This window comes from Marmota flaviventris, chromosome 2 (assembly GCF_047511675.1).
Source record: "Marmota flaviventris isolate mMarFla1 chromosome 2, mMarFla1.hap1, whole genome shotgun sequence".
NCBI lineage: Eukaryota > Metazoa > Chordata > Mammalia > Rodentia > Sciuridae > Marmota > Marmota flaviventris.
Window position 1 is genome coordinate 77276605 of NC_092499.1, and position 17293 is coordinate 77293897.

General features: G+C 41.9%; 1 protein-coding gene across 1 annotated transcript in view; it reads left to right on the top strand.

The window, feature by feature from the left end:
- The first annotated feature begins 137 nt into the window (after positions 1 to 137).
- Gch1 (GTP cyclohydrolase 1) overlaps positions 138 to 17293 on the top strand; it is a 50387-nt gene continuing 33231 nt past the window's right edge. The window contains exon 1 of the mRNA XM_027929769.2: positions 138 to 645. Within this exon, the coding sequence (XP_027785570.1) occupies positions 303 to 645 (343 nt within the window). The 5' untranslated portion in view covers positions 138 to 302. The remainder of the gene's footprint in view (positions 646 to 17293) is intronic.

Consider the following 17293-nt stretch of genomic DNA (forward strand, 5'->3'; position numbering starts at 1 on the left):
GCCGTGGCCTCTCTGGAGGGCCCACCCTAAGGGCAGGGCGAGGGGCCGGAGCGAGCGCCGTGACGCGAACGGCCCGGGCCAATGGGAGCACCCCGTGGCGCCGGCCAAGCCGCCGGGCCATAAAAAGGAGGCGCTGCCGGTCTGTCCAGCCGGCGGCGGCCTTGACTCGAGCTTGTCTCTGCCAGATCGCTTACCGTCCTCAGGTGATTCGGGCCACAGGTCATTGCGGGCCGCCGCCTGCGAAGTTTAGCTGCAGCCTCCTGACGCGCCCCGGGGTCTCCCCGAGCGGTAGCAGCGGGACCATGGAGAAGGGCCCGGTTCGGGCGCCGGCGGAGAAGCCGCGGGGAGCCAGGTGCACCAATGGATTTCCCGAGCGGGAGCCGTCTCGGCCCGGGCCAAGTCGGCCGGCGGAGAAGTCCCCGCGGCCCGAGGCCAAAAGCCCCCAGCCCGCGGACGGCTGGAAGGGCGAAGGACCCCGCGGTGTGGAGGAAAACGAGCTGAACCTCCCCAACCTGGCGGCCGCCTATTCGTCCATCCTGCGCTCTCTGGGCGAGGACCCCCAGCGGCAGGGGCTGCTCAAGACGCCCTTGAGGGCGGCCACGGCCATGCAGTTCTTCACCAAAGGCTACCAAGAGACCATCTCAGGTCAGTGTCCCGGCCGGCCGCGTCCGCGCTGGCTACTGGGACGTGCGGGGAGCGGGAGAGGTGGCTGCGGGGAAGCCGGCGGCGGCTCCAGGAAGTTTCCGGAGTTGCCTCACTCTGGGCGGAGGGAGCCCAGTGCTGTCACCTTCGAACCCCGCCCTCCGTGCTGGCCAGCTGCCCCGAGGCGAGGATCCAGGCGCCCAGGAGAGCAGCGGCCTCGCCTCCCGGAGATCCCTGCAGCTGTCCTCGCGGGGTCCTCCTCTCTCCCAGCACTCAACCTCCCCTCTAGAGCCTGGGGCTGGGGGTTCCTTGGGCGGAACCGCTGTCACTGAGCTCCTCGGCGGGCGGGAGTCTTTTGCTGCCCTTCTCACCTGAGCACCCAGAACCGGGTGCTTGAGGCACTAGCAGAACACAACTTGATAAGGATCGCCTACGCACTTGTTGGAAATGACAGGTTCCTAGGTCGTTTCTTTTCTTGAGATCCTCCTTCCTGCCCCCGCCCCCCTTTTTGGGGGGGCTTGGAGTGAAGCCCTGGCTTCGTGTGCTTCGGTCATCCAGAGTTCTTACGCCGCAAAATCCAGGGACCAGCATTCTGATTTATTTATCAGGGGGCTGGGGACTTCAGAGAGTTGTTAATTCTTTCATCCATCTCAAGTTTACTTTAGCTCAGGACTTTTCCAAAAATTGGAACAGTTCTGAGTGCAGTCTTCCCTGGAGTTTGAGGTGTGAGGTTTCTTGGGCTAATTTGCTGCTGAAAGCCTTCGTCCTTTTCCTCCTTCTAAAGAAAGAAAGCAATTCTCAGCTGATGCTCCAGAGTCCCCTCCCTCCAAGTCAGCTGGGTTGACCCAGTGTAGTCTGGATGCCTGTCCAGCTTTCAGCGGTGGGTTAGCAGGCAGTGTGGGTCTGTGAGGAGGCCATGTGAAGGGGAGTGGAGAATAATCCAGGAATGCCTGTTTATCAGGCGAGCAGTGCTGATATTTATTTATTTTTAAAATCTTCTGGTATCTTTGGCTGGCATCAAAGTCATTGTTCTTCATTCCACTTCTTCTGTACATATTGGTGACATTTATTTCTGTGAAGAAGCCTTTGCCTTTACCGTTTCTCCTAGAAAAAAACAGTGCTGTCCCTGTTATTTTCCTGAAAGAGTATGGAGCAACTCAGACTACATCCTGGGAAGAACAAAGTTATTTTTGCCTAGTCTTCCACACCCTAAAGGAAGGGTGGGAAATCAAAGCACGAGAGGGGTGGGGTGCCAAGAGGAAATGATACTATATCCTAAAGCCAAGAAATGGACCTCTAGTCCCATGATTTTCTCACCTCTTGATGGCAAAAGTTTAGAGTTTCAAAATGCAAAGGGTAAAGAATAATGGTTCTGTTTTCTGTGAGTTCAATTATCCCAGAGTAAATATTCTGGGATATAATGGAGAAGACCCTTTAGGGATCTTGTTCATTCTGTCTCTTGAAGATACAGGAGGAGGAGGAGGTGTCTCCACAGCCTTGGCAGGACAGTGGCCTGTAACCTAGCATGGGAGGGACAGGCCACAGACTACCTAAAGTGAGCCACAGGTTTACTTGAGAAATAGCAGCAGCAGCTTGTCTCATAAGTCAAGATTCAGCTACAGAGGACTAAAGTCTCCAAAGAGCACTTTATTCTATCTTAGAAAACTGTTCTAATCAAGTGTTAACTTATTATTTAAAAAGTCTGAGGACTTACAAATGAGGCAGAATAGTGATTGCCATCTGAGGAAGAGGGGAGAATGGGAAGTGACTGCTTAATGGTTAATGGGTATGGGGCTTTGTTTTAGGATGATAAAAATGTTCTAGGATGAAAGCACCGTATTGCAAATGCTACTGAACCATACACTCTAAAATGGCTAAAATGAAGAATTTTGTGTCTATTTTACTATGATAAAAAAGCTCATGGACCTTATTTAAAATAATTAATGGTTATTAATTGAATGTCTTAATGGGTTCAGTGCTTTGCGTGGATGGTCTTGGTTAATCCTCAATTTTGAGGTGAATTCTGTTCTCTTACCCCATGACATGGAAATCAAGGCAGAAAGGTTGACAGTTTACAAGTGGGAGAGCCAGGCAGCCCCATGGCTGAACTCTTCAGTACTTATCTCCTTATGGTGCAACACAGGGAGATGAATCAGTGCGCCTTTATCTACCAAATACTTCAACTTTGAGCTGGGTTACCAGCATTAAAAACAAACAAGCACATGGTGGAGTAGAATGGATAAGATCAGTTTATCATATGCAATAAGACTAGTAAGGATAAAGTTTTAGGGAACTCACAGGTATGATTTGTGTGTGTGCGTGCATGAACACACACAAATCATACCTGTGAGTTCCCTAAAACTTGACTCCACATGTGGAATGCATTTCTCATTGGGGTTGCAGTCAAAAGTTTTGAAAAATATTAGAATATCACAATTAAGGATTAAATATTTATTTTTAAGAGATATATAATTAAAGCAGATTGAGTAGAGAGACAGCAAGGTTGATACTGAGTTTAAAGAAATGAACCTGAAATGGTGGTTTTCCATGTCTTGGACCACCCAGGATGGGAGAGAGAAGGAAGGATACAGGTGGGAGAAGTGAGTGGCAGGTGGCTGGAGGAGTCATACCTTTGTAGAAAATATAGAAGAGAGTAATAGGACAATCCTGCACAATCCTCAATTTTTATTTCTTTTGGAGCATAAATCTGACTACTATAGATTATTTTGAATAGGAATAATCTTTGAAACTCATTTCTAAGCTTGTGAACAGATTAGGACCTTATTTACTTTATATTCTGCATATTAATTTTTGGTTAATATTGTTGATGTGCGAGAAAATGTAAGAAAATGTAAGTTGGGCCAGGGTGCACAGTTGTGCACTCCTGTAATCCTAGTGACTGAGGAAGACAATGGCAAGTTTGAGGCCAGCACAGCAATTTAGTGAGACCTGTCTTAACTTAAAATATAAAAAAAAACACTGGCGATGAGGCTTATTGGTAAAGTGTTCAATACTTAGTACCAAAAAAAGAAATGTAGGTTAGTATTTCATATTCCCCAAGTTTTTTTTTTTTCTTCCTTCTTTTTGCAGTTCCCTCCTCTTGTGTGATTTGAGGCTAGTTTCTGATGCCCTAGGGAATTTATCATGTCCCCACACTGCAGCTTCTCTCCATGACCTTTGCCCCAGCTTTCTAGTGTGTTCTCATGGAAGCATTTGTGGTTGCCCAAGACAGGGCTATGTCACAGCTGTATAATTCTCCCAGTTTCCTGTTCACTTCTGGGCTGTAGCTTGTAGGTGGAGTGGACACCAACACCTCTCCAAGGAACGGGAGAATCTAGCATCATAGGCTGATCTTTGGACCAACTTACACCAACTCATCTTTTTCTGTTTCTGCCCCATTTCAATATAGCCATAGCCTATTTCTCTTACATATTCAATTTTTCTTGTGGTGAGTTCTTTCTATACAAGGGCCCTTTCCTGTATGTCCACTCTCCTTTTATTCAGAACTAGTACTGAATTAAAATTTGAGTGTCCACTACACCCTGAGATCTTTGGCTTTTATTTCCCTGTGACTGACCCTTCCTATTCCCTGTCCTCTCCCAGATATAAAAAGGAGCAACCTTTTTAGAGAGCATTATCTGCCAAATGTTGAATGGGTACAACTTGTCTATCAGTTGTCCTTTTTTTTTTTTTTTTTGATACTGGGGAGTGAATCTAGGGGCACTTAACCACTGAGCCACATCCCCAGACAGGGTCTCACTGAGTTGCTTAGGGCCTCGATGATAAGTTGCTGAGGCTGGCCTTGAATTCATAATCCTCCTGCCTCAGCCTCCAGAGCTGCTGGGATTAAAGGCGTGTGCCACTGCACCCAGCTCAGTTGTCCTTTTTAAGATGAGTTTATGGGAGTACACAAGAATCTTGGCTCTATCACATTTTCTAGTTAAATTAGGTTTTAGCTTGTCTTATCCAGACTGCCAAGACAGTTTTCATAGTCAGGTTGACAGTGTCTCCAAATCTGGGAAGCGTGGATATCATCTAGCTTGAGGAGATGGCACCAGAGGTGACTGTTTTCCCTGATGGGGCTGGGGAGGCTCAGGCATGCACAGTAAATCAGGTCCCCTCCTCAACCATGTTCCCTGCCAGATTGTCTCCATTCTCTGAGGATTACGCAAGGCAGTCAGATACTTCATTTATACAAGAATGAATTCTTAGCTACTTCATACTGTAATGTGGTAGTCACAAAAGATTTTTCTTTTTGAATCACAAACCTCTCTGATTGATTAAACCAGGCTGTTATGCTGAACTAAAAATAAAAACTAACAGTTTTTAGCATGTAAAAGGGACAAAAAGTCAAATAATTTACTATTCCTTCTTACATCTTTGGTGAAAGGTGAGTTTGTCCCAAGTTTTAAAGTATATTGTAGAAAAATTCATTTTATTAGAGGGTGGGTTGTGACTCAGCGGTAGAGTGCTTGCCTAGCATGTGTGAGGCCCTGGGTTCAATCCTTAGCACCACACAAAAATAAATAAAAATAAAGGTTTTGTGTCCAACTATAACTAAAAACAAAAATAAGTATTAAAAAGAGAGAAAAGTTCATTTATTAAGAGATGCTGTTTTGAATGTTCAGCTTATTTAAATCTTGACTAATAATTTGTTTTTAATTTTGTTGATGCTCATATACAATTTAGGTCTATTTGCTGCTAGAAAGAGCACTGTGAATAAAGAGGAGAAAAATGACAAAGCTGTGGATATCTTAATGACTGGAATTTGCAAGAAATCGAAATGGATTGAAACTATTAAGAAGAGGTTATTGAAAATTGAGAAGAAAAGCCAGTCCTAATAGTTCCTTTAAAAATATGTTAAAACAACAAATTTAAAAAATATAATCTATACCTAGGATTGGCACATACCTATGATCCCAGCTACTCTGGAAGCTGAGGCAGGAAGATCCAGAGTTTGAGTCCAGTCTGGGCAACTTAGGGAGACCCCGTCTCAAAAAAATAAAAAGGACTGGGGATGTAGCTCAGTAGTAGAGCACCCCTGGGATTGATCCATAGTATCAAATATAAATATAAATACACATTTATATCTGTAAACAATTTTTCTGACAAGGGAGGGAAAGGCACTATGCGTAACTTGACATACCAAACAAAGCCGCTGGGTTGGTACTTGTATTGGTTTCCTAGGGCTGCCATTATGAAATACCATAACTGGGTGGTGAAAATAACAGAAATCAAGTCTCACAGTCCCAGAGGCTAAATGTCTGAAATCAAGGTGTCCATAATACCCACTTCCTCTGAAACCTGTGGTGGGTGTCCTTCCTTGCTCTTCCCAGCCTCTGGTAGTAGGACCAACAGTCCCACATGTTCCTTGGTTTGCGGCTTCAACAGTCCACTCTCTGCCTCTGTCAACATCCAAGTTCTATCTTCTGTGTTCACCCGTTGTGTTGATTTAAGGATCCACTGTATTCCAGTATGTTTCATTATAAGTTGGATAACATCAGCAACAATATCATTAGGTTATGTTCTAAGGTACTTGGAGTTTAGGACGTCAACATGTATTTTTTAAGGGGAAACTATTCAATCCATGTGAGTACTAATACTATTATTCGTAAGACTAACTAGGATTAGTATGGATTTTTACTACAATTTTGTTTTTTAAAAAATTCATCGCATGCCAGGCACTGTGCTGAATGCTAGGAATACAGAATGAGCAAAGCTGACTGTGGCTCCTGCTCTCATGGAACTCACAGCCTCTTAGAAAGAAAACACATTATAGAATCACAGGAAAGAGAAATGCGACAGTGAATGCACAGCTCAAGGAAAGCATTTAGCAAAGGAACTTGATCTCTGCTGGGAGGTAGGAGCCTGGGTTGGGGAATGATGCTGAGCTGACCCATATCTGAATGACATACTCCGCAGATGGCTTGCCACCTACTGGACCCTGTCTGAGTTCTTGACATATGAGGCCTGGCTTGATATTCATGGTAGTCCTATAGGGTAGGTAATATAATTTCCATTTTATAGATGAGGAAATTGAAGCCTAGGAAAAACCTGCCCAGGCTGGAATCTTGAGAGTAGCCGGGCTGAGAGGGTGATGGAGAAAGAATTGTCATAATCTCTAACGCTGTCTTTAATTTATTCATAATGTTTTATGGTTTATTTGAATCTCTTCCTCTCCTTTCATCTGCTGTTTGCTGTCTAGCTTTAGAAACTCCTCCATGCATTGCTGCACCCTCCACCCCCACCCAACTCATTTGCTGCACACTTCTGTCAGTCCAGTATTTGGTTGAATGGGACTGCAGTATTAAGATTTACCAGGAGAGGGCCACTGTCTGATCATCGGATCCCAGGTTATGAATCTTGGATTGTATGAACAGTTCTTAATTCCTGGTTATGTAAACAAATATGTTCCTTACAACAGTAAATTCTCTACTGTGTCTATGGCAATTGGGTTGGGGATTAATGTGGATTGAATTAACAGAGTATCTGTTATAAATTTGTTATAGTCAAGGCTGAGAGGACATTCATGTACTAGAATTTTGTCTTCTTACAGCATTGGTAGCAGTTTTTTAGGCATTTTTAGAGAACAGGAGACTGTCTGTTCTTGTCTTTGAATTCCTAGCCAATTGCCCAGCTCAGGTGGAAGGATTCATGAATATTTGAATTCATTTCTTTAAAAAACAATTTTTTTTTGGTTGTAGTTGGACACAATACCTTTATTTTATTTATTTTTATGTGGTGCTGAGGATCGAACCCAACGCCTCACGCATGCTAGGCGAGGGATCTACCACTGAGCCCCAGCCCCAGCCCCTTGAATTAATTTCTTAAGGACAGATAGCACTTCTTAACTTTTCATCCTGTTAGGATGACAGTTTTTAAGTACTTTATTGTAGAAATGTCGCATGTACCCACAGTTAAGAATGAGCTTCTGTGCACCATTGCTCAACCTCAGTAGCTGTCAACATACATGTCAGTCTGTCTTGCTCGGTTCCTCTTGCCTGGTCCCTCTTGCCTCAAGGCCCTCCTCCACTGGATTATCTTAAAGCAAATCCCAGATATGTCATTTCACTAATAAATACTTTAAGACATTTCTAAAATATAAGAACTTAAAAAAACTATAATATATGATCATACTTGAACAGTTGTTCCCCAACATCACATATGTAGCCAGTGTTTGTTTAGCTCTGATTTTCTCACAGGCATTTTTTTTATAAGCTTATTTGTTTGACTCAGGATCCAAACAAACTTTACTCATTACACTGGATAAGTCTTCTTAAGGTTCTTTGAGTTTGTTACATTTTGTACTTACGTTTTAGTCTCTAATACTTTGTTGAACAAACAGGGCCATTTGTCCTGTAGAATATCCCACATTTTAGGCTTTGCAGTGCAAAATAAAATGAGTTTTCATAAATGGCAGATGCTGGAACTGTATGGCCCATATGGCAAAAATAAAACAAATCAGAATTTTTTTACTAAAAATTTGAGGATAAAAATGAACACTGGCTGGATGATGAACTCAATATCTTGGAATAATTAGTTTTAAAACTGTATATTAAAATAAAACCATAAGAGGACCAGTGTTACTTATCATTTTTTCCTCGGTTTTGCTTATTTAATTCTCATGATTTAGGTTAGCATGTCCCTTTTGCCCCTGTATTGCTTATACACTAGTAATTAGATTTAGAGACTTGCATACCCCCAACCCTTACATTTAATCAAGAATACTTCATAGATGGTGGCATGTGCTTCTGTCTAGAGACAGCTAAATGCCTAGTTGTCTACCTTTTTTTGATTAGTCAGTTTTCACTTTTTTTTTTTTTGGTAACCCTGGTAACCCAGGGGTGCTTAACTGTATCCCCAGCCCTTTTTTTTATATTTTAGAGACACGGTCTCCTTAGGTTGCTTAGGGCCTCACTAAATTGCTAAGGCTGGCTGCGAACTTGGGATCCTCCTGCCTTGGCCTCCTGAGTTGCTGGGATTACAGGCATGTGCCACTGTGCCTGGCAGTTTTTCACGTTTTTTCCTATTTTTTTTTTAGGTACCAGGGATTGAATTCGGGGGCTCTCAACCACTGAGCCACATCCGAAGCCCTATTTTGTGTTTTATTTAGAGACAGGGTCTCACTGAGTTGCTTAGTGCCTTGCTTTTGCTGAGGCTTGCTTTGAATTCACATAATCTTCCTGCCTCAGTGCTGAGAGCCACGGCTGAGTCTGTATGGCCCCTGGCATTTTGCCAACAGTATTGATTGACAGGCGCCTCTGCCTGTCCGCCTCTGCCGCAACTTTTGAGTTCTCGCACTATTTTGGAGTTCTCGTGGGGATTTCCGGGGATTCCCCGAGAGTTCCCATTGGTTGGGGAAGTGCAGGAGGAGGGATTTCCGGGAGATATAGTTCCGGCTGGGGGTTCCTGGACAAGCCTCGTGGCGCGTTCGGGAGGATTTCCCCGGGAGCTGTGTGAAGTGTTTTCCTGCGTTTTAAAAATAAAGTTTGTTCCTGCTTCAGTGGCTCGTGATTTGTGCCCAGCCAGACTGCGGCATTTGGTGGCCCGTACGGGGAACGTCTGAAGCTTCGGGGTAAGTGAAATTGATTGCCCCTAAGGGAAGGCGAGAGAATGGGTGACCATTTTAAAAAACAATGTGTTCTTGTTTTGATTTGTTTTGTGTTTGTTTCAAGCTGCCTATCCCTAGAATTTTATCAGGCAGATTGGGAAAAATGGTTGGCTCAAGGTTTGAAGTTGTTCGCCCCTGAGGAAGAGATAGAAATAGACCACAAATGCACATATCAAGAAAATAGGAAAATTGATACAACGATTTTTTGTTCCGTTTTTGTTTCATTCTGTTTCGGTTTTGTTTTGTGTTATCTTATTGGGTTGCGTTATCTTTATAACAGATTAGAAATTAGTAAAAAACAAACTGAAAGAGTGTTAAGTAAATTGTTAGAGGTTCAGACCATGGAGAAAGACATTTTAGATCAAGCAAAAGAGAAGGTCTCTCAAGCTAGTCAGACAGAGGAAGAAAATTTAAAGGAAGAAAGCTTAGAGGAGAAACAGGTATTAGGGAAAAAGCTACAACAGGAGGCTGCTACTAACACCGTTCTATCACCAGAGGGCGTAATTCAACCAACAGCACCCCCTATGGAGATAGCTGAGTGGCCCTCAAACCCCGTAGTTGATAGATGGGATCCTGAGACAGGACCTCAAAGATTAGCATGCCCTGTACTTGAGCAGGCAGGAGGGCAGCGAATTCACCGTGCTTTAGATTTCAAAACAGTGAAGCAGTTAAAGGAGGCTGTAACAACCTATGGTCCTCAAGCACCGTTCACTGTAAGCATGGTCGAATCCATTACCAACTTGGACATGACGCCAGCAGATTGGGCTAGTATGTGTAAATCTGTGCTAAATGGAGGACAATATTTGTTATGGAAGGTTGCCAATGAGGAATTTTGCAGGGAGACAGCTAGGCGAAATGCAGCAGCCGGTTACCCTCAAAGAAATCTAGATATGTTGTTAGGAAAAGGACCTTATGAGGGTCAACGGCAACAAATTGAATATGATCCTGGCGTATACGCACAAATTGCTGTAGATGCGGTTAGGGCATGGAAAACTTTACAGGGGCATGGAGGTTTACAAGGTCAATTATCTAAGGTAATACAAGGAACTAATGAACCTTACGCTGAATTTGTAGATAGGCTTATTCAAGCAGCTTCCAGAATTTTTGGGGATACAGAACAGGCAATGCCATTTATAAAACAACTGGCTTATGACCAAGCAAATCGTTGTTGCAGAGAGGTCATTAGACCATGGAGACATGAAGATTTAAACACATATATTAAATTATGTAGAGACGTTAATGAACAAGGGCAAGTCTTGGCAGCAGTACAACAGGCTTTAGATGCCAGGCCAAAAACATGCTATAATTGTGATCAAACAGGACATTTTAAAAGGAGTTGCCCCATAGGAGGAGGGTTTAACAAAGCTAGATATCAAACGAATAGAATACCGGGTATTTGCCCACGATGCCGTAGAGGGAAACATTGGGCTAATGAATGCCGTTCTCAAACCACCATAGAGGGTATTCCGTTATCAAAAAACAGACAAGGACCAAGTGTTTACCCACGATATCGTGGAGAAAGGCATCGAGCTCCATTGCCAAAAAACGGACAGGGGGGCCCAATGCTCCGGGGCCCACGACCACAAATGTACGGGGCACTGGAGGAACCCAGAAACACCATCAAGGTAGTGCCCAGGACGCATTATCCATCAGATCTCTCATCAGACGAACCAGAGGGAGCGCAGGGTTGGACATCTGCGCCTCCGCCAGAGCAGTACTAACTCCAGAGATGGGAGTTCAAATCATTCCCACAGGAGTAAAAGGACCTCTTCCCCAAGGAACAGTAGGCTTATTGTTAGGACGCAGTTCTTCTACGCTAAAAGGACTTATGATAAGTCCCGGGGTAATTGATCCCGATTATGAAGGTGAAATAAAAATTATAGCTAGTTCTCCAAAGGGTATATCAGTAATTTCACCAGGAGATAGAATAGCACAGTTATTAATAATACCCAGCCTACATGATAAATTTTCCAGTAGTACTATAGAAAGAGGTTCCAGGGGATTAGGCTCCACAGGTGTAGATTGGGCTATGCTGTCTTTAAATTTAGATTCTCGCCCCATGCTCAAACTAAATATTCAAGGACATGTATTTAATGGGCTGCTGGATACAGGTGCAGACCTTAGCATCATATCTCGTCAAGAATGGCCACAACATTGGCTGCTACAACAAGCCACTCAAACGCTTCGAGGCCTAGGAGTGGCAACTAATCCCCATAGAAGTGCAATGGTATTAGATTGGAAGGATCCTGAAGGATGCGAAGGAACTATACAGCCATATGTATTGGATCATCTTCCTATAAATTTATGGGGACGAGATGTCCTAGATCAATTAGGTTTGACATTAACAAATAACATCAATCCAAATGCGCCCACTATTAGGGCTAGACAAGGTTTCAGGAAAGAAAAAAGATTAGGAGAACAAGGCATAGCAGCACCCATTCAAATAGATCAGGGAATAAATAGACATGGACTGGGTTTTCAGAAGGGGTCACTGAGGCAATAAAAATTACTTGGAAATCAGATAGACCAGTATGGGTTCCTCAGTGGCCCCTGACTAAAGAAAAGATACAAGCAGCCCATGACCTGGTCAAGCAACAATTAGCGGAGGGACATATACAACCTTCCGTATCTCCTTACAATACTCCCATTTTTGTCATTAAAAAGAAATCTGGTAAATGGAGATTATTGCAAGATTTAAGAGCCATTAATAATGAGATGGTTATTATGGGACCTGCTCAATCGGGGATTCCTCAATTGTCTGCTTTGCCAAAAACCTGGTATGTTTTAGCTATAGATATTAAAGATTGTTTTTTTTCAATTCCAATTCATCCTGAGGATAGTCCACATTTTGCATTTACTATCCCTGCACTGAATCATGAAGGTCCTGATCAGAGATATGAATGGAAAGTACTCCCTCAAGGGATGGCTAACAGCCCAACTATGTGTCAAATTTATGTTAACAAAGCAATCCAGCCACTTAGAAATCAAAATCCTAAACTACAAATATTTCACTATATGGATGATGTATTGTTAGCACACAAAGATAAAAACACATTGCTAGAATGTTATGCCACACTTACAAATTTATTAAAAAATTATAATCTAGAGATAGCAATAGATAAAGTACAATTAAATTTTCCAATTAATTATTTAGGAGTTCTATTATCCTCAACCATGGTCCGTCCACCAAAAATTCAAATACGAGTAGATCAACTCAAATCACTTAACGACTTTCAAAAGTTATTAGGAGACATAAATTGGATAAGGCCTTATCTAGGCATACCAACAGGAGAGTTGGGACCTTTATTTGATATCCTAAAAGGTCCATCAGATCCAAATTCACCCCGCATGTTAATGCCTGAAGCAAGAAAGGCATTAAAAATTATTGAAACATATATGGAAAATATGCATTTGGATAGAATTGATATAAGTTTGCCTTTATTATTTATTGTAATACCAACAAAAAATATTCCTACAGGAGTATTTTGGCAAGAAGGTCCATTATTGTGGATACATTTATCTTATTCTCCTAACACTATTCTTACTAGGTATCCTGAGGCTGTAGGACAATTAATACTCAAAGGAATAAAAGCAGCAAAGGGAGTGTTTGGAATTTCTCCCAATAAAATTATTACTCCATATACTATGGATCAAATTGATGAGTTAGCTAATGAGTTAAATACTTGGGCAATAATCATGTGTAAATCTAATGTTTCATTTGATAATCACTTACCATCTAATCCTTTGTTGTCTTTTTGGTCTTCGCATCCTGTAGTTTTTCCAAAAATGACAAGAAAAACCCCTATCATGAATGCTCCAAATGTATTCACTGATGGGTCAAATAATGGTACAGCAGCAGTAGTTACCCCTGATCAAACTTTTACATTTTTAGTACCCAAACAATCAGCTCAAAAGGTAGAGCTTAATGCAGTTTTACAAGCTTTTGTGATGTTTAAAGATTCTGTATTTAATTTATTCTCTGATAGTCAGTATGTAGTTAATGCTATAGTATCCCTTGAAGATGCTGGCAGGATTTCCCCTTCCTCTACTGTTTTCTCTTTGTTTTCTGCTATACAAAGTCTAATCTGGGACAGAAAAGATCCATTCTTTATAGGACATATCAGAGCACATACAGGATTGCCTGGAGCCCTTAGTTTGGGCAACGATTTAGCAGATAAAACTACACATGACATACATATTTTCTCTACACTAGAAGAAGCTACACATTTTCATAAAAGGTTCCATGTCAATGCTAATACTTTACAAAAGCGTTTTAAAATAACTAAGGAACAAGCTAGACAAATAATAAAACAATGTCAAAATTGTGTGACCTTTTTACCACAAGTTAATCTTGGAGTCAATCCTAGAGGACTGATACCTAACCATATTTGGCAGATGGACGTCACACACTTGCCACAATTTGGAAAATTAAAATATTTGCATGTTACAGTTGATACTTCTTCCGGATTTTTGATGGGCTCCCTTCATTCCGGAGAAAAAACTAAAGATGTTATAGCTCATTGCTTACAAAATTTTGCCACTGTGGGCGTTCCAAAACAGTTAAAAACAGATAATGGTCCTGGTTATACTTCTACCTCTTTTAAACAATTTTGCTCATCATTTGGCATTACTCATATAACAGGAATTCCATACAATCCACAAGGACAAGGCATAGTTGAAAGAGCTCATCAAACTATTAAAATGTACTTACTAAAGCAAAAAGAGGGAATTGGAAAGGGGTATATGTCACCAAAAGATAAACTTAAAATAACCCTTTTTACTCTAAACTTTTTAAATTTGGATTCCTCAGGGCTTAGTGCTGCGGAAAGGCATATGTGTCCAAAAAATGTACATAAGCCTAAGGTACTTTGGAAGGATATTCTAACAGGACAATGGAAAGGTCCTGACCCAGTGATTGTCTGGAGTCGGGGTTCTGTTTGTGTTTTTCCACAGGGAGAACAGCAGCCGATTTGGATTCCAGAGAGATTAACTAAAACAATTTCTACAGGCCAAAAGGAAGATGATTTGACTCAAATCCATAACAGCTGATATCCAGAACTCCAGTTTGGCTATTCTTACATCTGCGACAGTGATTAACCAGGATGCTTTTTTCAATATTTATTTTATTATTTGCCTTTTCCCACATCATAAAGTTCTATTTTATTTTTGAGCTCATACAGACCTAGGTTAATGTTTTTCTGATCAGTTTTATTTTTTGACTGTGGAGTTTTTAAGCATTGCAATGGAGATTTCACCTAGGTAAAGCTTCAAGGCCTTTACTATTGTCTTAAGTGTTGTATGTTATGTGTGCACACTTCTGTTTTGTGTTGTATGTCTGTATGTGCGTATGTCCATATATCATATATGAGGAGCGCTCATGAATAAATGGATCCGAATTTTTTTATTCACGTGATTTTAATGGTTTAATTTAGATTGGGTAAACAGCTGTTGAAAATTGTTTTAATATGTGAACAAATAGGAGGTTAACAGATCTGTTTGTTTACTTTCACCTTTCCTTCTCATTATATTTAATAATTCTGTTCAGGATAATGTAAATTGTTCAAAAAATTGTTTTCTTAGTGCCTGTTGGAATGTTACATAATTTTTTTCTTAGCATCATTGCCAGAACTCCTATCTTCATCCCAGTGCCGGTGAAGACAAAGATAAAACCAAACTACAGCTTCTTCGATAGTTATCACAACAAACTGTAAAAACTGATGCATCAATGAATAATAACTCCACAAGTAATGCTCAATCAAGGAGTCGATTTACTTTGGGAGGAAATGGACATATTGACAGATTCCTCTGCTTTGAATTGCTTGCAGACCTTGCCTGGACTATGTATCACTTGTATGCATTGTGAACTATCTGTTGGTACAGCGAATTGTGGTAGTGCTGGAGTATTTTTGTTGATGGTGTCACCGGTGGTACAATTTTTCAAAGGAGCCCTCAATTGGCTTAGTGTCATGGCATTTTGCATCCTCCTCCCTTCTGCTAGTGATGGTCTAAAATTTGGGGGCCAATGGCTTATACTGGACCGGTAGTCAGTGACGGGTATGATCCAATTGCAGTGGTATCAACCTAAGACAGGAGGCTGACGCCTAAAGGTCAGTTTTCCGATGACGGGTAAGAACCATATGTTGAATTGGACAACCTACCAGGCACGGTCCTTAAGCCACATTAACCTCACTCCCCCACTGGCACCAAGGCCAAATTTGGGGGCCAACAGAGGTGAGGCAAAGAACCTCACCCCCCCACTGGTGCATAGACCTATCCACAAGTATGGCTGTATGCTGGACCGGTAGTCAGTGACGGGTATGATCCAATTGCAGTGGTACCAACCTAAGACAGGAGGCTGACGCCTAGAGGTCAGTTCATCCGATGACGGGTAAGGACCATATGTTGAATTGGACTGCCTAACAGGCACGGTCCCTAAGCCACATTGCTTGTTGTTTAATTAAACAAAAAGGGGGAGATGCTGAGAGCCACGGCTGAGTCTGTATGGCCCCTGGCATTTTGCCAACAGTATTGATTGACAGGCGCCTCTGCCTGTCCGCCTCTGCCGCAACTTTTGAGTTCTCGCACTATTTTGGAGTTCTCGTGGGGATTTCCGGGGATTCCCCGAGAGTTCCCATTGGTTGGGGAAGTGCAGGAGGAGGGATTTCCGGGAGATATAGTTCCGGCTGGGGGTTCCTGGACAAGCCTCGTGGCGCGTTCGGGAGGATTTCCCCGGGAGCTGTGTGAAGTGTTTTCCTGCGTTTTAAAAATAAAGTTTGTTCCTGCTTCAGTGGCTCGTGATTTGTGCCCAGCCAGACTGCGGCACCTCAGCCTCCTGAGCTGCTGGGATCATAGGTGTGTGCCACCACGCCTAGCACAATTTTTCGCTTTTTGTAGTGGGTTTGTGTCTATTTTATGATAAAATAGAATTATCTACACATATTTTGTACATTCTTGGCATACTTAATTTTTTTCTTAATTTTAAAAAATATTTCTAGGCTACCTGATTTGTCTGAGTTTTTCACATTGTCCCAAATCTCCAAAAACAAATAAATCCATGTATAAGTGGACCCATACAACTCAAAAGCATGTTGTTCGAGGGTCAGTGATACTTTAAAAATTTTGATTTCTGAAGTATGTACATGTATTTTCAAATAGATTAAAAATATTGTGGGGCTGGGGTTGTAGCTCAGTGGTAGAGCGCTTGCCTTGCACGTATGAGGCACTGGGTTCGATCCTCCGCACTGCATAAAAATAAATAAAAGATTGTGTCCACCTACAACTAAAAAAAAAAAAAAAAAATTAAAAAAATATTGTGACAAAGTTATTTCAAATCTAGGAGTAAAAGAAACACAACTTGTTCTAATAATTAGCTAAATTTTCACAGTTGTACAGTATGTATTGCTGAAAACAATTACCCTGAAATCAGAGAAAAATAGAACATATACAATTATGTGCCTCATGACAACCATTCAGTCAACCCTGGCATGACGGTGATCTCACAAAATTATAAGGAAGCTGGAAAATTCCTGTTGCCTAGTGACCTTGTGGTCATTCTAACATTATAGTACAGTGCGTTACCTGTGAGTTTGTGGTGATGGTGGTGTAAATGAGCCTGCTGTGCCGCCAGTTGTATACAAGTGTAGCACATGTAATTAGGTACAGTGCACAAATACCTACCATGTTACCGGCTTACATGTTTCTATGCCAAACTTTTTATCATTATTTTAGTGTACTCCTTCTGCTTACTAAAAAAGTTTGCTGTAAAACAGTATGCCAGTTAAAATTAAATGATGTTTTCAAAACAATTACATATATTTAGTTTATTTATTTGCTGGGATGGAACCCAAGGCCTTGTGCATGTTAGGCGGGGCTCTACCACTGAGCCATACCCACTGGGCCCTTATCTTAAACTTATTCAAGGTTAACACTGAAGACATTAGGACTACCTCCTTTTTCTGATATTTTGAAAGTATCTTCTAGTCCTACATAGTCAGTCCTTCTAATAAACTTTACCTGAATACGTGTTGCTATTTGGTCTAG